This window comes from Tupaia chinensis, unplaced genomic scaffold, assembly GCF_000334495.1.
Source record: "Tupaia chinensis unplaced genomic scaffold, TupChi_1.0 Scaffold000238_1, whole genome shotgun sequence".
NCBI lineage: Eukaryota > Metazoa > Chordata > Mammalia > Scandentia > Tupaiidae > Tupaia > Tupaia belangeri.
The window spans coordinates 6,173,088-6,194,781 of record NW_006159716.1 but is presented as its reverse complement, the minus strand read 5'-3'; the positions used below and the strand labels follow the sequence as shown (position 1 = coordinate 6,194,781).

The window sequence follows — 21,694 nt, the reverse complement described above, 5'->3', positions numbered from 1 at the left end:
AAGTCATGATGTATTTTTCTATGTTTTTCTATGCAAAAATGAGTCATGACTTTCCTGAAGAGCAACGTATATATACAGATATATTTTGTGGCTGTTGTAAATGAGATTGCTTTCTTCATTTCTGCCTCAGATTGCTTTCTTCATTTCTGTCTCAGTTTGTTTAGGGTGAAAAAAAAAATTTAGTGTCCAAAAATACTACAGGTTTTGTATGTTGATTTTGTATCCTGGGACTTTACTGAATCATTTATCTAAGAGTTTTTGGGTGATTTCATCGATTTATTTCTATGTATAGTTTTGTCATCTGTAAAAGGAACATTTTAACTTCTTCATTTTCAATTTGAATGCACTTTATTTTCTTCTCTTGTCTGGTTTGTTGACTAGGACTTCTGGTACTATGCTGAATAAGAGTGGAAAAAATGGACATCCCTGTCTTGTTCCAGTTTTAAGCAGAAAAACTCAACTTTTCTCCATTCAATATTGTTAGCTGTGGGTTTGTCATCTGTGGCCTTTATTGTGTTAAGAAATATACCTTCTAGGGACCAGCAGATGGCATAATGGTTATGTCGCTGGACTCCCATGTCGTTGACTGCGGTTTGAGTCCCAGACCCGGTGGCTTAAACTCATGCTGGGGGACCAGCAGTTAGTGTAATGGTTATGTTGCTGGACTCCCATGTAGTTGACTGCAGTTCAAGTCCCGGATTCAGTGGCTTAAACTCATGCTGGGCACATGTGTGTGTATGCCCAAGATCCCAAGAGGAGACTGGAGGAGAAGGGATTGCAGCGTGGTCATCCCCCCAGTGGGTGATTTCTCGCTCTCTGTCTTTGTTTTTCTGGCCAGTGCATGTACTCTGTTGCAAAAACCTCTTAAAAAAAAAAGTAAAAGAAATATACCTTCTATGCCTATTTTGTTGAGAGTCTTAATCATGAAGGGATGTTTTATTTTATCTAATGCTTTTCCTGCATTAACTGATATGATCATGTGATTTTTATATTTCCTTCTGTTAATGTGATGTATTACATTTATCATTTTGTGCATGTTGACCCATCTTGAATCCTACTTGGTCATGGAGTATAATCTTCCTGATGTGTTTTTGTATTTAATTTGCTAATATTATGTTGAGGATTTTTGCACCCATATTCATAAAGGATATCAGCCTGTAGTTTTTTGTTGTTGTGTCCTTGTTGCTTTTGGTATCAGGGTGATGGTGGTTTAGTAAAATGAGTTTGAAAGGGTTCCCTTCATTTGGATCTTTGGAAAATTGGTTTTAATTCTTCTTTAAAGAATTTGAAGAATTCAGCAGTGAAACCATCTGGACCTGGGCTTTTATTCGTTGGAAGACTTATTACTGATGGAGTTTTGTTACTTATTACTGGTCTACTCAGCTTTTCTGTTTCTTTCTTGTTCAATGTAGATATATTGCATGTGTTTAGAAATTTGTCTTTGTCTAGAAATTTGTTTTTGCTTTCTGGATTTTCCAGCTGTTGGATGTAGTCACTCATGTTATTCCCTAATTATCTTTTGTATTTCTGTAATATCTGTTACAATGTCCCTTTTTTTCCTTCCTGATTTTATTTATCTGTGTCTTCTGTTTTTTGTTAGTCTAGATAATGGTTTTGTTTATCTATTTTATCTTCTTAAAAAAATCAGTTTTTTGTTATCAGTTTTTTGTTTCATTGATGTTTTTGTATTGCTCTTTTGTTCTATGTTCCATTTATTTCTGCTCTAATATTTGTTGTTTCTTTTCTTTGATTACTTTTGTGTTTTACTTGTTCTTGTTTTTCTAGTACATTGAAATGCATTCTTAGGTTGTTTGCTACTTTTCTTTCTTTCTTTCTTTTTTTTTTTGGTGAGCACTAATTGCTAAAAACTTCTCTCTCGGTATCGCTTTTGCTATATCCCAAAGATTTTTGGAGTGTTTTATTCTCATTATCATTTGTTTCAAGAAATTGAAAAATTTCACTAGTAATGTTTTAGTAGTTTTGAAAGCATTCAGAAGCACATTGTTTGGTTTACATGTATTTGTGTTTTTTTCAAAAAGTCTTTCTGTTGTTGATTTCAAGTTCAGTCCCATTGTGGTCAGAGAATATGCTAGGTATGATAAAAGAGAAACTTTAGACAAATTGAATTTAGGAGTTTACTTGAACAACAACAACAACAACAAAATGGTTGCTGAATAAGGCAGCACCCTGAATCATTGAAGTTTCAGAAAGCTTCACCAAGCAACATGGGCTGGCACTACTTATATTGATAGATAGAAAAAGGAATGGCCTGCAGAAATAGCTTGATTGGTCACAGTTCAGCATGTGCCTTGTATGGACTTGTTTGGGCATTTGGAAGCCTCTGATGAGCTGAAACTCAGTTGCTGTGAGTGGCTGAGACTCGAATGCTTTGTTCTCCAGTTAGGTTGCAGTTTGTTAATGTGTTAAACTAGGTTACAGTATACCATTTTTTGAGGCAGCTTTAGACCAAATCAATTAATTAATTAATTAAGTTGGCCATACTGCAATCCCTTCTCCTCCATTCTCCTCTTGGAATCTTGGGCACGCATGCACACGCGCCCAGTGTGAGTTTAAGTCATCGGGTCCAGGACTCGAACCACGGTCGACTACATTGGAGTTCAGCAACATAGCCATTACGCCAACTGCTGGTCTCAATAAATAACTCTTAAAAACCACATACATACAAATAAATCTGGGAGAGATAAGAGTGATTATTTGATGAAAAGGACAAGGTGTGGATGTATGATAAGTTGGCATCAAGGTTTTTGGCCAGGTGAATAAGAAGATGGGGCAAGGAACAGCATTGGCATGGTTTGATGTGTGGTTTAGGAAACTGAGTATATTGAAAAGTATTTCTCTTTTTCTTTTTAGAGAGATTTTTGCTATAGAGTGCGTGTGCTCACCAGATAGACAGAGAGAGCCAGAGAGAAAGTGAGAAATCACTCCCCAGTAGGGATGGCCATGCCACAATCCCTTCTTCATTCTCCTCTCAGGACATTGGGCATGCATGCACATGCACCCGGCATGAGTTTTAAGCTGCCAGGTCTGGGACTTGAACTGCAGTCGACTATGTGGGAGTCCAGCAACATAACCATTACGCCATCTTCTAGTCCCCAAAAATATTTCTTTTATGTGAAATTTGGTGTGCAATCCAGAGTGAAAGCAGCTTAACACGGGCACTACAAGAGGGTGGGCAACGGAGTGTGATAGTTATTTGGTTTGCCTCCAGATACCGTCTCCCCGTGTGTCTGCTCTATTCTGTGACCTACAAGGTTGAACTCTGTTAAATCTGTCACCTGCGCTCCCTGGCTTTCTGGCTTACACTTGGTTCAGCCGTGGGGAGGCGTAACAGGGGATCGGAGGACAGAAAGAGAAATCTGATTGTGCCTTACTTGGCCACATATCTGGCCATGGTGTGTCTTCGTAACTACAGCTCCTCCCCGGCAGTCCCTCCTCACATCTCCAGTTAGCCCAGGCCCAGTCACAGTATTTCCCCAACCTGCATTGTGGCAGGTCATGGGATGGTGATGGTTTCCTTTGTTGCTAGTCCTCTTTTTTGCTGCTGCAGCTCCCCCTGCTCTGACCTCTACATGTAGCCTCTTTTTCTATGGAGTTTCTTCCAAGCTCCCTTTGTGTGTGATTTCTTTTCTCGCCAGAATCCTGAGCAGTATAGCATTTTCTGTGGTAGTGACATTTGTGATTTTGGGCCCGTCAGTGTTCCTGCTCTCTTCATTCAGCACTGCTCGAGGTAACATATTCCTGGCTTATATGACAACATGTTCTGTAGTCAAGGTGGCAGCAGTCTGGTTCTGTGGAAAGAGCACAGGTCTTGAGACCCAAGGCTAGGTTTGAATCCCAGGCTATGTGCTGTGGCTATGTGTCTTTGGACCCGTCAATTCAATTCTTTTTAGGTTTAGTTTTTTCCTTAAGCAAGAGGGGGATGGTAAAGCCGTTTCATTTAGTATAAGATTGTGATGAAGCTCAAGTGAACTGTTTGTAAAATGTTTCATAATGTAAGTGAACTTGTATATAATTTATAATTTATATATAATTTGGAGCCAGCAGGTGGCATGGTGTTTAAGGGTGCTAGACTCCCACATGGCTGGCCATGGGTTGAGTCCTGGACCTGGCGGCTTGCTTTTCCACTTCCTCCTCTTTCTCTCTCTCACCCTGTCCCTCTCTGGTCAAATTAAAAAAATAAATAGGTAAATAAATAAAGTTAAATAAAATCATTCTTTAAAAAATTTATACATAATTCATAGTCATGATTTGGGCCCACAACAAGTACACCTTGCTATACTCAGGAGTAACACATACCTAAAAGCAAAGAATTGTTGCATTTGATATTTTCATGCCCTTTTTTTGAAAAATGTTTTTATTTTATTTAACTTTATTTATTATTATTAGTTTTCAGTTTAACCAGAGAGAGAAAAGGACAGGAGAGTGAGAAAACAAGCCGGGACATGGACCTCAGTCAGCCATGTGGGAGTCCAGTGCCTTCTACCACCTTACCACCTGCCGGCCCCAATGCTGTTTTTTTTTTTTTTTAAACAAACAAACAAACAAACAAAGAAACACAGGTATGTGTACTACTTTTGAAAATTTGTATGCTTTCAAAGCTAAGGGGTCAGCAAGAAAGTATTGATAGAAGAAACAAGATGTGCTGAAGCTTTTTTATCTTTAAGGTTATAATTGCGTGAGAATCAGGTTTATATGAGAGATGGAAGAATAGAAAATTAGGGACCAACAGATGGCTTAATGGTTACATCACTGGACGCTCATGTACTCCACTGTGGTTCAAGTCCCAGACCTGGTGGTTTAAAACTCATGCCAGGTGCATGAGCCTGTGTGCCCAACATCCGGAGAGGAGAATGGAGGGGAAGGGACTGCAGCATGGCCTACCCCACTGGGAGATTATTTCTCACTTTCTTCTCTCTATCTCTCTGGCAAGCGCATGAGCCCTATAGCAAAAGAACTCCTTAAAAAAAAAAGAAGAAGAAGAATAGAAAGTTAAGAGGTAGAGTTAAGTGTCGCTCTGTTTCACCTGCTAAGGTGGTGGTTCTCAAATGTGGTCCCAGGACTAGCAGCAACAGCACCACCTGGAATTTGTTAGAAAATTAGATTCTCAGGCCTAGCATTTCCTATCCTCCTTCTGTGGGGGAAAAGGATAAGAAATAACTCAGTTTCTCCTGTCCTATCACTCAGTAATCAAAAGAGAAGACTTCTGTGCACGCTGGTCACCAAGAAGTGTGTGGGAATTTCTCCTTATCAGCAAGTCATTAGTCAGTTCTGCAGCACACATTAACTGGACAACTTCAATTCTTGATTTTTTTCCCCCTAAGAATTATTTTTATTTAACTTTAATTCTTTATTTATTTTTAATTTGAGCAGAGAAGGACAGAGCAACAGGAAGAGAGAAGGAGAGCAAGAAAGCAAGCCACCAGGTCTGGGACTTGAACCGTGGTCGGTTCTGTGGGAGTCCAGTGCCCTTAACCACCACGTCACCTGCTGGCCCCTGAACAACCTCAATTCTAATACTGTCTACCTGGTTATAGTGTCAGATTCCACAGCTTGAGGGCTCAGACTCCAAGATTGCCCCTCCATGCCATATGTAACGCCAGTCACAAGTCCCAGGTGACTTTGTCTGTGCTGCTGACTGTCTGGCTATAAATTGGGGTTCCCACACCTCCCTCCTCTCCTTGGGTTTTATTAATGTGCTAAAGCAGCTCCTAGAAGTCAGGGAAACAATTGCGTTTTCCAGTTTGCTATGAAGAATATTTACAGAGCATACAAATGAACAAGTGCATCGTGAAAGGTGCGTGGGGCGGGATGCAGAGCTTCCACGCCCGATTTGGGCTCTCCAGGAACCTTCACATGTTCAGCCATCTGGAAGCTCTCCAAACCCTATCCCTTTGGGTTTTTATGTCCACTTCATTATGTAGGCATGGTTGATGAAATCATTGGCCATTGGCGATCCATTTCTTTCAGCCCATCTCCTTTCCCTGGAGTTTGGGATCGAGGGGGCTGAAAGTCCTGCCGTGGTCTTTTTGGTGACCAGCCACTTAGGGGCTCATTAAGATACAAGAAAACATTTATTACTTTGGGAATTCTAAACATTTTGGAGTATATGCCAGGAAATGGGGATGGAAACCAAATATATTTCTTCTTAGTATTTCAGCCCTCTATATCATTCTGGGACGCACACTGATTCCGAAGTAATTGTGCTTATAAATATGGAAGAGCCTCATTATAATAATTTGTCTTTAAATTAGTTTGGCTATAATATGGGTCAAATTACAATTGCTGAAAACATAATTGCTTCAGTAAATGGTCAAACAAAACAGTTATTAAGGCAGATTTTCTATTTTCCAAGTCAGTTTTTATGAATTGTTTCAGGCTTTTAAATTAATTAATTAGTTAATTAATGAAAACTTTTAAATCTAGGTTTTTGCCATAGGGTGCATGCACTTGCCAGAATGGAGAGAGAGAGAGAGAGAGAGAGAGAGAGAGAGAGAGAGAGAGACAAGGTGAGATGGCCGTGCTGTAGTCCCTTCTCCTCCATTCTCCTCTCATGATTTTGGACACTCATGCACAAACACATGGCGTGATTTTCTTTCTTCCTTTTTTTTTTTAGAGATTTTTGCTATAGGGCTTGTATGCTCCCTGGAGAGACAGAGACACAGAAACCAAGAAATCATCCTCTGAGGGGATAGTCAAGCCACAATCTCTTCTCCATATCCCTCTTGGGATTTTGGGCATACTTGTACACATGCCCGACTTGAATTTTAAGCTGCCGGTTCCCGCCCATGAATTGCGATCGGCTACGTGGGAGCCCAGTGATGTAACCACTATGCCATCTGCTGGTCCCTTTTGTCGTGATTTTCAAGCCATGGGTCTGGGACTCAAACTGCAGCTGGCAATGTGGAATCCAGCCACCTTAAACACCGTGATTCTTGCCTAACCTGTTTCGATCTTTTTTAATATTTACTTTTTTTCCCTGAGAAGGAGAGAGAGAGAGAGAGAGAGAGAGAAAGCATCCTCCAATAGGGTCTTCCTTCCAAGATCCAACCCCAGCCAGCCCTGATGGTAGGCACATATGCCCAGTGTGTATGGGGAATCCTCAGGATGCAAGCCTGGGACCCTCCCGAGTGGGTCCAACATTGCAGAGCATTATGTTACCTCTGCACCACCAACTGGCACAGTAATAGTTTTTCTTAACAATTCCTCTGGGGGGCCAGATGGTAACACAGAGGTAAAAGGCAGTACCCTACAAGGTAGACCCACGTGGCAAGGTTGCCAGTTCTATCCCAGAAGCCTACCTATGTTTGCTGGACACATATGTGCCCCTGATCTGGGCTGAGTGAAACTGGGAGTGGATTGTGCACATCAAGACCCTGTCAAGGTCTTCCTCAGTGACCTTGGGTTGGCAAATGGCATAGTGATTAAAGGGCTGGACTCCGATATGGCCAACCATAGTTCGAGTCCCAGATCTGGAGGCTTCCTTTCTCACTTTCTCTTTCTCTCTTTCTTTGGTCAAATTAAGAAACAATAATCATAAATAAAATGAAATAAACAATTCTTTTTAAAAAAATTGACCTCGGGAACCAGCAGTTAGCATAATGGCTATGTCGCTGGACTCCCACGTAGTCGACCGCGGTTCGCGTCCCGGATCTGGTGGCTTAAAACTCACGCCAGGCGCGTGTGCGTGTGTGCCCAAGATCCCGAGAGGAGAATGGAGGAGAAGGGATTGTCATGTGACCGTCCCCACTGGGGGGGGTGATTTCTCGCTTTCTGTCTCTATGTCTCTCTCTGTCTGTCTGGCGAACGCACGCGCCCTATAGCAAAAAACCTCTCAAAAAAAATTGACCTCTACCCTCTCTCTTTGTCTCTCTCTCATAGAATAAATTAAAATTTCGATGTATTGGGGCCAGTAGGTGTCATGGTGGTTAAAGATGCTGGATTCCCACGTGGCTGACTACAGTTCAAGTCCTGGACCTGATGGCTTGCTTTCTCACTTTCTCTCCCTCTCTCCTTCCCTCCCTCTCTCACTCTCTCTCTCTCTCTCTCTGTCCTTCTCTAATCAAATTAAAAATAAATAAAGTTAAATAAAATAATTAAAAAAAATTTCGATGTATTTTTCTGTTTTTCTATGCAAAAATACATCACGATTTCCCTCAATGACCCAGTACTTGCAGCTGGACTCACCCTATGTACCTGCATAAGATTTTGTAAGGCAGCAAGTAGTGGCTGCCTATAACTTTATGTGCCAATTACTTATGTATATTCAGAAATAGAATTCACTCTATATTCCATGGTCATTTTGGAGTTACAGTTTGAGTTCTAGTCTTGCCTCTGATGTACCTGCCTCTGTCTACCTTGAGTAAACTCTTTGAGCCTAAATTTTTTCATTTATAAATGACAAGGATTAATTAAGATATGTGAAATGCCTAAGATGACAGGGTGTGGTCCATTTTCTTGTAGTTCTCTAGTCATTTTACTAATCATCATTTTCTGTTTTACGTGACAGCTGGAAGCATTTGCTCGATTTTTTGGAAAAGATGGCAGTAAGACATTGAAATTTTTATACCAGGAAGGAGATGTACCTGGTGTTGGTAAGGATGTTTTATGAGGGTAATATGCAAATAATTAATGAATGTTAAAGTTCAATACTTATTCTTATTTATAGATAATCTTCCATTTATAGAGAAAAATTGATCAGAAGCGTATGTGTAAAAACTATAGTGTCTTTTTTTGGGAAAGATTTTTGCTGTAGGGCATGTGTGCTCATCAGAAAGACAGAGACAGAGAGACAGAAAGCGAGACATCACCCCTGGGGGGATGGCCATGCCACGGTCCCTTCTCCTCCATTCTCCTTTTGGGATCTTGGGCACATACACACACGCGCCCGGAGTGAGTTTAAACCACTGGGTCCGGAACTTGAACTGAAGTCAGTGACATAGCCATTACGCTAACTACTGGTCCCAAAACTAGTGTCTTAAGGACAGTACATTTTCAGGTCAAATATATGTTTCAGGCATTACTAAGATGATTCAGGAGAAGACTTCCTTATAGAAATCATTGACCTCTACTGAGGAAAACGGATTTTTCTTTTTTCTTTTTTAGTTACCGGGGGCATGTGTGCTTACCAGAGGGAAAGAAGAGAGCGAGAAAGCACTCCACAATGGGGGTGTGTTCATGTCATAATCCCTTCCCCTGCATTTCTCCCTCCTGCCCAGATTTTGAACATACATATGCATGCATCCAGCAGGATTTTCAAGCTGTTAGGGCCAGGACTCAAACTGTGGTCAGCCATGTATGATCTGGCTCTCTCAACCACCAGGCCATGGAGCCAGACCCAAGATACATTTTTATTATACTTACTGCATTTTCTCTGAAATGAGTGGAGTCATTTTGTCCACATTTCCAGATGGCTAGAAATGGTCACAAAGCCACACTAGAGCATGGGGGCTGCACGTTGTAGTCCTGGCTCAGCATCCTATGCCTGCTCTCCCTTAGAATATCCAGCTTTTCCTAGTTCTCGAACTGTGCTTAAAATAACTAACATGTGACCAGATTATTATACCTTTGTCTTGGGGCCATCCTTTTGGTGTGAGACAACTTATCTTCCTAGTCCTGTAGATTTATCTTCAATATGTCCCTCCTCTTGAGTCTTTCTTTTTTTCCTGTTTTAGACTAGGCCCATATCTCACACCGGCCCTAGTATGCCAGCATTATATCAATTCCTAAGTAATTGACTAAAAATGTTGTGCTCTTAAATGTGGAAGATCACATTATAATACTTTGCTGTTGAATTAGGTTGACTATAATATGGGTCAAATTACAATTGCTGAAAATATGATTCCTTCAGTAATTGGTCAAATAAGACAGTTAATAAGGATGAAAAGAAAACAAAGTTTTCTGTTTTCTAAGTCAGCTTTAAAAAATAGTTTCTCTTAATAATTCTTTATGTTTACTTCCAGTTGGACTCACCTGTAAGATACTGTGAGGAAGGGACAGATAAGTAACTAGATTGAAAATCAGCATTTCTGTTCTCAAATTTTGCCTCTGAAGTTCACAATACCTAATTTCCACCAAGGGAACCTATTGTTGTCCTATTTGTTGGATTGGGTCCAGATCCCTTAGGTCCCACGATAACATAGTCACACACTTTTTTGTTGGTTAGTTTTTTATTGTTTGTTTGTTTTTGAGAAGTTTTTTGCTATAGGGCACGTGTGCTCACTGGAAACACAGAAAGAGGCAGAGAGACAGAAAGTGAGAAATCACCACCCATGGGAGTTTGGCCATGCTTCAATCCCTTCTTCTCCATTCTCCTCTCAGGATCTTGGACATGCATACACATGTGCCCAGTGTGAGTTTAAGCCACCAGATCTGGGACTCGAAACACAGTTGACTACATGGGAGTCCAGCGACATAGCCATTATGCCAACTGCTGGTCCTGATACACAGTATTTATCTAGTCTGACCTATTCTTCCACATGTGAATTTGCTGTTCCCTTTAAGTCACTCTCTTCATTGCTTTATGTGCATATTGGAATTGTTTCTATACCCTGGTGTTTGTTTCACCCCCTCTGATTGTCTTTCTTCTCTCCCTCCAGCAAGCCCCACCCTCCATAGAAAGAGAGCCTCATGCTCTCTCTTTCTATAGAGTCCTCCCAGTATACCAACTTTACTTCTTATTCTATAGTCGTTTTTAAATTTTGGTAATGTTCTCTATGCCAATAAATAATAATTCTACAATGAAAGTTTTAAAAGTTGCATTGTATCAATGTAAATATAATTTTCAAAACTAATCTCCTATTAGAATTTAGATTGTTTACATTTTACTCCTTGAAACAATATCTCAATGAATATCACTGATGCTAAATCTGTATGAATTAGAAAGAAATTTTAAGAAGACTTCAGAGAAGGGGTATTGCCAAAACAAAAGGTCAACATAATTTTAATCATTAATTTTGCTTCCTACAAAATAATACATTTATTAGCGTGGTGAATATTCCTCTCTATGTTTTTATTATATGGATGTGCTAACACAAATGCTTTTCATTAATTTTTTTCTGCTGAAGAGTGTGTGCACTCACAGAGAAAGAGAGAGAGGGAGGAGAAACACCCCCCCTCAATTTCTCCATCCTATTGGGATTTGGGACACACACATGCATATCTGGTGGGCATTTCAAGCTGCTGGGCCTGGGATTTGAACTGTGCAGTCAGCTCTCTTACGGAAAATAAAATAAAATAAAACAAAACAAGAGACAATGTTGTGCCAGCCACAGTAGTTTATCGCATTTGATAAGTTATGTGGTTATATACTAAGTTTTTGACTTTTTTTCCTCAGAATGTGGTCGAACTATTCCTGGAGTAGCCAGAGGGGCAAAAATGATGAGATTGTATATTGATAACGCAGCCCCAGAGAAATTAAAAGGATTGTGTATATTTTTTGTTCGCTGTCGTAATGATGTTACTATAAATGTTAAAAATATTCATGAGGTATGTTTATTTTTTTTTTCAAAATATATATTTAGATATTGGATGTATATTCATTGTCAAACTTGCTTTACTTTGCTCTCTTGTTCTACATATAGGACTGAATTGAGTTATAAAAAATAAGGTGTTCGTATATTCAAAGAAACTGAGAAATTAGCTATAAGAGTGCTTAGTTATATATATCCTTTAGATGCTGCTTTTAAAATTCATGAACATTCTATTTTTTCTAGATGGTATGTGAATTTTTCCACCATTCCTTTCACTAGGAATACATTTAATTTTATTCATACAGTTTTAATTATTAATTTATTTAACCTCCTCTTTATTCAATATTTCAACCCTTTAATAGTTTTAGAAGAGAGAGGATTGACCCAGATCCTTGACTTTGTTAACTAAGTCCCGAGAAGACAGGATGGTGGAGTGGGGAAAGGAAGAATTTTAGTCAGATAGACCTGAAATACCTCCAAGAGTTACCAATAACTAGCAGTAGGTCCTCTGGCAAGTTGCTTATCCTTTCTGAGACTACAGTCTTTTTGATTTGTTTATAAGCTAGAGTACTTGAGTCCTCTCCAGAGAGAGATAGAGAGACAGAGAGGCAGAGAGGAAGAGGAAGAAAGCACTGCACAGTGAGGGGTGGCTATGCTGTAATCCCTTCTCTGTTTCTCCATTCTGTCAGGATTCTGGCCATGCATATATGTGTGCCTGGCTTGTTTTTCAAGTCACCTGGGCTGGGATTCAAATTGTGTGGTTGGCCGTGTGGGATCCAGCTTCCTTAACCACCAGGTAGTGGATTGCCCTCTGTACTCTTAAATTGAGAATAGTAGTACCCACCTTGCAGGATTGTTGTGAAACTAGATAATAATATAAGTAAATACTTATTACATTACCTTACATACAATAAGCTCTCCACAAATATTAGCTCTTTTTATTATTCATAGTGAGTCTTACTACCTTTTACAATGAAAAAGGTATGAAATCCAATCTGATTTTAAACCTTTTGTTTATGATAGACGATTGCTTGAAAAGAGGTTGCTTAGCTTGTGATAGGATTCTGTGCTGGCAGTTATTTCCCCCGATTCCTTATAGATATTTTCAATATTTCATTATATCTCTGTGACTGATGAGACTTCAGTTAGTGTCCTTTATAGGTAATTTTTTTTTTTCTTTTTGCTTGCTTTTGCTATTTTTGAGGTCTTAGCAGTCTTTCCATGGTGTCCCTATGTGTGGATGTTCCCTTAATTTATCGTCCATTTCATTAATTCTCTCTTTAACTTGTCCATAATTTTATTTTTCTTATTTTTATTTATTTATTTATTTGAGAGAAATTGTCACTGATAGGGCGCGTGCACTCGCCAGAGATACAGGGAGAGACATAGAGACAGAAAGTGGGAAATTACTCCCTGGGGAGATGGCCATGCTACAATCCTTCTCCTCCATTCTTCTCTCAGGATCTTGGGCACACATGCACACGTATTCATGTGAGTTTCAAGCCACTGGGTCCAGGACTCGAACCGCGGTTGACTACATGGGAGTTCAGCAACATAGCCATTACACTAACTGCTGGTCCCTAAAAAAATATTTTTTAAATTTTCTAATTATTATTGTTAACTTGCTACAGGGCACATGTGCACGAGAGAGAGAGAGAGAGAGAGAGAGAGAGAGAGAGAGAGAAAGGAATAGTGAGAAAGCCAGCCACCAGGTCCAGGACTTGAACTGTGATCAGTCATGTGGGAGTCCAGTGCCCCAACCACCATGCCACCTCCTAGCCTAGCCGCAGATGGTGAGTTTTTGATTGCTTATGCCCAAGATTCTGGGCAGAGGCCCATTTTTATTGCTCTTTCTGTGGACTGATAAAGTTTTTCCGGTCCCCAGTTTATGGGCAGAGCAAATTTCAGCCAAGGACTTTATGTAGGAGGTTTAGTGTATAGGCTCCATACCATATTTCCTTTCCTGTGCAGAAAGTGAAACACTGAAAAAAAAAATCTCTTTGATGAGCAAATACATGAATGGTTAAAATCAGGGTAGGATAAAATTTGTTGGTTTTAGAACTCTACTATTTATAACCACTGAAGTTTTCCTAATCGTTTATAAAATGTACTGTCTGTTTGTTATCATGTAAAATAGGTTATGATTTTCAGTTCTTAAACAGAACCAGCATTTAAAATAACATTTGAACACCACCCTTTCAGGAAATACTATTTACTGTTTTGGATGCGTCGGAAGGACTCTTAAACGGGATTAGGAAGATGCTGGCAAATATATTTCTACCAGCCATTCTTGCAACAAATAATTGGGGTGCTTTAAATCAATCCAAGCAGGGAGAATCTGAAAAACATATTTTTACTGAAACCATCAACAGATACCTTTCATTTTTAGATGGTAAGTATACATTTAATGTTTGGTAAATTATTAAAAATGGGCAAATTAGTTATAAGCTATCAAAAGTAAATGTTAGAGAGGGCTGGCCCCATAGTCTAGGATTTATGGTAAGAATTCTAGCCCAGGCACCTTGAAAAACATTCAGGGTGTGTGTGTGTGCATGCCTAAAATTCTGACCGGATGGAGAAGCGGAGGAAAAAGGATTGTAGCGTGACCAAACCCCAATAGGGGGTGCTTTTTCATTCACTCTCAATCTCTGGTGAACACAGATGCTCTCTGGCAATAAAAATAAATAATAATAAAGTAAATGATACAAAGAAAGTTTCTATCTTAAAAGAAGATGTTAATGAAAGTAATTATGAAACCTAGAGAGAAAATGTAAAATCATTAGAACCCTTTATTTCCAGGGATCTTTTCAGAAGTAAGATATGTTTTCCTTTTTTTAAAAAAGAATTATTTTTATTTAACTTTATTATCTTTTTTTTTTTTTTGAAATTTGAGAGACAAAGACAGAGAAAGTGAGAAAGCAAGCTGCCAGGTCTGGGACTCGAACCATGGTTGGCTGTGTGGGAGGTACTGTAGTACCTTCAACCACCTGGCCCCCTAGTTTTCTTTTTTTTAAAGAATTATTTTATTTCATTTTATTCATTATTTTCTTGATTTCTTTTTAAATTTGATCAGAGAGAGAGACAGAGAGAGAGAAGGGGAAAGTGAGAAAGCAAGCTGCCAGGTCCAGGACTCAAACCATGGTCAGTCATGTGGGAGTCCAGTGCCTTAGCCACCACACCACCTGCTGACCCTTTCAGTTTTCATTATAGCAGGACAAACCTCTTCCTATATTATTAATACAATTGTTTGCCATATTGAAAAAGTCCACTTTATTATAAATGTTTAAAAATATGTTTTATGGGACCAGCAGATGGTGTAATGGTTACATCACTGGACTCCCATATAGTTAATCATGGTTCAAGTCTAGGACCCAGCAGCTTAAAACTCATGCCAGGTGTGTATGTGTGCGTGCCCAAGATCCCAAGAGAATGGAGGAGAAGGGATTGTGGCTTGGCCACCCCCCTGGGGGGTGATTTCTCACTTTCTGTCTCTCTAGCAAATGTACACACCCTATAGCAAAAATTTCTTAAAATTCTTGTTTAATTATTTAATATTGCTAAGATATACAGTTTTATTTATAAATCATCAAGTGACAATCTAATGATCAATTAGAATTTTTTTTTATAAATTGATTTTTTTTGGGGGGTAAGGGGCTAGAGGGTTAATGTGTTTGCCAGAGAGAGACAGAGAGGGAGAGGAGAAAGCATCCCCCCGCCCCAGCCTTGGGAAATAATCATGCTGCAGTCTCTTCTCCATCTCTTCCTTCTTTTGGGATTTTGGGCATACATGTACCTGTGCCCAGTATGTTTCTCAAGCTGCTAGGTCTGGGACTTGAACTGTGCAAACTGCCATGATTCAGCTTCCCTGACCACCAGGCCACAGAACCTGCCCAATTAGAATTATATTTCTGTAAAGTGCTATATCTTTAAATGGGGGAGGGTAAGAGGGAGGGAATCAAGGGAGAAAAGAAAAAAGCAAAACATTTAAGGGATACAAAAATGGAAAATTCTCTGATGATGATAATGTGTATGATAATATCTTATTAAAAATTATTTCATTCAGTTTTCTTTATTTATTCATTTCCTTCTTTTAATTTGACCAGAGAAGGACAGAGAGAGAGAGAGAGAGAGAGAGAGAGAGAGCAAGCTGCTAGGATTGGGGCTCAAACTGCAGTTAGCCATGTGTGAGTCCAGTGCCCTTAACCACCACACGACCTTCTGGCCTCTGCGTGTGATAATATCTTTAACTGGACTAATATGCTGTGTATTCACGCTGGTAAAATTCAGTTTGCATGCTGAAATGATATACAGTGACTGATTGTATAAAAAATTTAAAAATAAAGACCATTATACTATAAAAAATTTCAGTAATTATAGCTGGAAAGCACATGTAGACATTTAATACATTGACATTAAATATCTTTTTTGTTAATTTTTTTTTTCTCTTTAAGGGGCTAGAGTAAGTATTGAGGGAACAGTGAAGTTAAAGGAGATAGACAATGTTGATTTTTCCAAATTGCATACCTTTGAAGAAGTGACAGCTGCTGCCAGCAACTCAGAAACTGTTCATCAGCTAGAGGAAGTGCTGATGATATGGTACAAACAAATTGAACAGGTGAATTGACTGAAATAATTGCATCTTGCTTCGTAGTTTTCATGTTGTCCTTTGTATTTTCCCCCTAAAAGTAAAGGGAAGAGGAGTCTTTGACTTTTCCAGATTTTGTTTTGAAATTCAGCTTATTCTTTTTCTTTTTTTAGTTTTGCTACAGGGTGCATGTGCTCAGTAGAGAGAGAGGAGACAGAGAGAAAAAGAGAGCAAGCAAGTGCCAACACTCCCCTCAGGGGGTTGGCCACACCACAATCCCTCCTTCTCCATTCTTCTCTAGGGATTTCGGGCATGCATGCACATGCGCCTGGCGTGATTTTCAAGCTGCTCGGTCAAACCATGCAGTCAGCCATGTAGTATACAGCTGCCTTAACTTTCACGCTCCCTACTGCCCCAAATTCAGCTTATTTTTGGCCCTAGAGCAAAATCATTATTTTCTGTAGCCCACTTCAAATTGCTTTTATTTTAAAATTATTTTTAGAAGAATTACTTATTTTAATTTTATTTATTCATTCATTTATTTTAATTTGACCAGAGAGAGACACAGAGAGAAAGAGAGAGGAAAAGTGAGAAAGCAAGCCACCAGGTGAGAGAGGTATAGTTGGAGTGGTAAAAACTAGAAGATTTTGAAAACTTTAAGGCCTAGAACACTGGCCACAAAATTTGTTTCTAGGTGTCACTAATTGAACATTGAAGTGGATGATTGCCCACCAGAGAACAACTATAACCATTTATTATGTTAGTGAAGGAAGGGAGAGTTGTAATCCATTGAGGGAATCAAACCCTGCTCTACGTAATAGCTGAAGACACCCCTCTTCAATTATTATGATCAGTCAGTATAGATTTCCTGTCAGAAAAATGAGCAAGCATTTGTTTTGTTTGTTTCAGGTTTTTGCCATAAGGCTTGTGTGCTCGCTAGAAAGTGATGGAGGGAAAGTGAGAAATTACCCTCTACAGGGAGATGGCCGTGCTGCAGTTCCTTCTCTTCCATTCTCCTGGGATTTGGGGCACACACACACACACACACACACACACACACACACACACACTTGCCCAGCATGATTTTCAAGCTGCCAGGTGTGGGATTCAAACTGTGGTTGACAATGTGGGAGCCCAGCGCCTAAACCACTGTGCCAGCTGCTGGCCCTGTTCTGTGGGTTTGACGAATGTATGAAGACATGTATCCACCATTATTGTATCACACTGAATATTTCAACTCTTTCTTTTATAGAAAGAGTAAGGATGTACTCCATGTACTTACCTTGAATGGCATCGTTCATATCTTTGGCATTATATCTAAAAATCATCACCATATACAACATGTTCAGGCTTTCCCTTATGTTATCTTCTAGGAGTTTTAGAGTTTTGTGTTTTACATTTAGGCCTCTCTTTCATTTTGTGAAGTGTGTCAGGTCTGTGTGTAGATTTTATTTATTTATTTATTTATTGCATGTGGAAGTCCAGTTGTTTCAGCACCATTTATTTGTTGAATAGGCTTATCTTTTCTCCATTGTGTTGTAGAACCTTATCATGCTCCTGCATTCCTCTTCTCTGTTGCTTTTTCTTTTGTCTTTTTTTTTTTCTTGGTTTTTGCCATAGGATGTGAGCACACATTGAGAGAGACAGAGAGAGGTAAAGTGAGAAATCACCCCTCCAGGGGGGATGGCCATGCCACAGTCCCTACTCTTCCATTCTCCTCTCAGTATTTTGGCCATGCACACATGTGCACCTGGCATGATTGTCAAGCCACTGGATTTGGACTTGAACCATGGTCCACCATGTGAAGTCCAGTGCCTTAACCACCATGCCACCTGCTGGCCTTCTTTTTAGTTTTTGCTATAATGCGTGTGTGCGTGTGTGCTTGCCAGAGAGACAGGGAGAGAGGGAAAATGAGAAATTGCCACCCTAAGGGGGATGACCACTCTGCAATCTCTTGTCCTCCAGCCTTCTCTCAGGACTTTGGAAACACACACTAATGTACTTGGCGTGGTTTTCAAGCTTCCAGGTCTGGTACTCAAACCACACAGTCAGCCTTTTGGGATCCAGTGCCGTAACCTCCATGCCACCTGCTGGTCCCCTCCTCTTCCAAGTTTTAAAACCCTTTTCTTTCCACTACTAGTAACTATTACCTTGACAATTGTAATATTTAATTTCAGACTTTCATAAAAAGAGATTTTTGCTATAGAGCACATGTGCTTGTCAGAGAAAGAGATAGAAATCTCCCCATCCCCAAGGGGGATGACCATGTCACAATCCCTTCTCCTCCATTCTCCTCTTGGGATTTTGGATTTGCACACACATGCACCCGCCGTGAGTTTTAAGCCTCTGAGTCCAGGACTCAAACTGCAGTCGACTACGTGGGAGTCCAGCAACATAATCATTATGCCACCTGCTGGTCCCTCTATTGCTTTTCTTTATAGTTTTACTTCCATCTCCTACATTTTCTTTTAGAAGTTTTGCCATTTTATTTTTAACATTGAGCTTTTTAATCTGTCTGGAATTTTTGTGTGCATTTGTGTGTATTATGAGGTAGGAATCCAGTGTTTTTTTCATATAGTTATCCAATTGTCTCAACATTCTGTTTAATTGTTTAATTGTACACTTTCCTAGCAAATTTGTAATGTCACTTCTGTCATAAATCAAGTCTCTAGACCCCATTCTCTGTCCCACTGGTTTACTTATTAATTTTTTGTACATGTATTGTGCTACTTTAATATCTGTCGCTTTTTACTGAATCCACATTTGATATGAAAATGCTATTCTCTGTGTTTTCCCACAAAATTTCATTGATTATTTCTGGCTAATTGTTATTCCAAATAATTTAAGACCAAGTTTTCAAGGATCATGAAAAATTTGCGATTTCAGGGAACCAGCAGTTAGCGTAATGGCTATGTTGCTGGACTCCCACGTAGTTGACTGCGGTTCGCGTCCTGGACCCTGTGGCTTAGAACTCATGCCGGGCGCGTGTGCGTGTGTGCCCAAGATCCCGAGAGGAGAATGGAGGAGAAGGGATTGCGGCATGACCATTCCCCCTGGGGGGTGATTTCTCTCTTTCTGTCTCTATGTCTCTCTCTGTCTGGCAAGCACACGTGCCCTATAGCGAAAACCTCTCAAAAAAAAATTTTACGATTTCATTGAATGTATACATTAATAGAAAATTGCCATCTTTATATTGCTGAATTTTGCCATCTATAAACATGGTGTATCTACTTTATTTAGATCTTTTTTCGTGTGCTTAAATAAGTTTTCTAATTTTTTTCCAAAAAGGTCTTGTACATATTTTATTGATTAACTTTTGGGTATTTCTAGGGTATCATTTTTATTTGCTATCACAATTGATATCTTTTTGAAAATCACATTTTCAAGTTGATAGCTGGCTTATACAGAAGTGCTGCTGATTTTTATGTACAGATCCAGCAACCTTATTGAATTGTTTACTTTTATGAATTGTATTACTTTATCTTTAGATGTTCTTGATTTTTAAAATGTAGCCAACAATATAATCAATGACAATACCATTTTTGTTTTTTATTTCCAACCTGTATATCTTTTATTTATCTTGTTCTGAGATCTCTTTTACCAGTAGGAATAGTGGGTGGTGATAGCAGAAAACTTGATTTTTTTTTTCTTTGTCTCCTTTTTTTTTTTTTTTTTGGAGAGGTTTTTGCTATAGGGCGCGTGCGCTCACCAGACAGACAGAGAGAGACATAGAGACAGAAAGCGAGAAATCACCCCCCAGGGGGGATGGTCACGCCGCAGTCCCTTCTCCTCCATTCTCCTCTCGGGGTCTTGGGCACGCATGCACACGTGCCTGGCGTGAGTTTTTTAAGCCACCAAGTCCGGGGCACAAACCGCGGTCGACTACGTGGGAGTCCAGCGACATAGCCATTACGCTAACTGCTGGTTCCCCAGAAAACTTGATTTTAAAGTGACATTTTCTAAAATTTTTCCTTTTTTTTCCTTTTTTTGCCAGAAGGTACATGTCTCTCCACGGCGGGGCGGAGTGTGGGGGAAGAAAGCAACACAGCACCCTCCATGGGGCATAGTCACACCACAATTCCTGCTTCATTTCCTCCTTCTTTCAGGATTTTTTTTTTTCTATAGGGTGCAGGCACTCACTGGAGAGAGAAAAAGATATGGAAAGAGGTAAAGTGAGAAATCACTCCCCAGAGGGATGGCCATGCTGCAATCCCTTCTTCTCCATTCTCCTCTTGGGGTTTTGGGCATGGACACACATGATTTTCAAGCCACCGGTCTGGCATATGAACTGTGGTTGGCCATGTGGGAGTCCAGCACCTTAACCACCACACCACCTGCTGGTTCCTCCTCCCTTAAGGATTTTATTCCCATGTGCATACATGCCCTATGTATTTCTTAAGCCAGAGGCCAGGTCTCAGATCACGCAGCCAGCCATGTGGGATCTAGTCACCTTAACCTCCAGGCAACGGGCCAGCACAATTTTCACTTACATTTTTAGCTTCCTTTAAGAAGGTATAATGAGAGGCCAGCAGGTGGCATCGTGGTTAAGGTGTTGGACTCCCACTGATCAACTAACTGGTTCGAGTGTTGGACCTGGTGGCTTGAAAATCATGCTGGGTCTGTGTATGTGCATGCCCAAAACCCCAGGAGGAGAATGGAGAAGAAGAGATTGAAGTGTGCCCCTCCCCGCTGGGGAGGGGTGGGTGATTTTTCACTTTTCCCTCTCACTATTTGTTTCTGGTGGGTGTGCAAGCCCTACAGGAAAAACAGCAAAGTGTTTTTGTTTCTTAATTTTTTTTAAAAAGAAGGTACAATGAGATTTTAACAAAGAAGAATGTAACATTTCTATATTCTGTAATTTTTGTTTGTTTGTAGGTACTGATTGAGAGTGAGCAGATGAGAAAAGAAGCTGATGATTCAGGTCCACTGACCGAGCTGGAACACTGGAAACGGATGTCAGCCAAGTTCAACTATATCATCGAACAGATCAAAGGATCAAGTTGTAAGGCTGTCATAAATGTGCTAAACGTTGCACACTCCAAGCTGTTAAAGGTAAAAGGGCTTTTATTTTAAAGTTTAGTATACTTCAGAATAACAGCCTGGAAAATCACCCTTACAAAATTGCTTCTTAGCATAACATGCTGGGATCATGTATTTAGAAGCGCTAAACTTATGTAACACTTTCTTATATACCACAATTGAATATCGTTTTCTCAGTATCTCACATATCGGTCTTGACAATACTATTGCAAGGTGATAGCCAGAAAAGTGATTGTCTTTATTTATGTATTTATTTTAATGATTTTTGTTTTAGGGCATGTGTGCTCACTAGAGAAAGAGAGAGATAGAGACAGTGAGAGGAAAAATGAGAAATCCCTCCAACCAAGGGAGATGGCCACACCCCAATCCCTTCTCCTCCATTCTGTTTCCAGGATCTTGGGCATGCATGCCCGACGTGATTTACAAGCTACCAGATCCAAGACTGGAATCATAATTGCCATGCGGAAGTTCAGCAATGTAACTGCTATGCCATCTGCTGGCCCCGTATTTTTAAGTTTTTTTTTTTTTTTTTTTCCCACAGGGCGCCTGGGGGATGGGGCTTTGCTGGGGAGGAAGAGAA

The 21,694-nt window shown here is 39.9% G+C and overlaps 1 protein-coding gene across 1 annotated transcript in view; it reads left to right on the top strand.

Annotated features, from left to right (window-relative positions):
* The window catches only part of DNAH8 (dynein axonemal heavy chain 8), a 413,702-nt gene that overhangs the window by 9,811 nt on the left and 382,197 nt on the right, over positions 1 to 21,694 (top strand). The window contains exons 3-7 of the mRNA XM_027771927.1: positions 8,528 to 8,612; positions 11,354 to 11,505; positions 13,692 to 13,881; positions 15,941 to 16,104; positions 20,950 to 21,126. Of these exons, the coding sequence (XP_027627728.1) occupies positions 8,528 to 8,612; positions 11,354 to 11,505; positions 13,692 to 13,881; positions 15,941 to 16,104; positions 20,950 to 21,126 (768 nt within the window). The remainder of the gene's footprint in view (positions 1 to 8,527; positions 8,613 to 11,353; positions 11,506 to 13,691; positions 13,882 to 15,940; positions 16,105 to 20,949; positions 21,127 to 21,694) is intronic.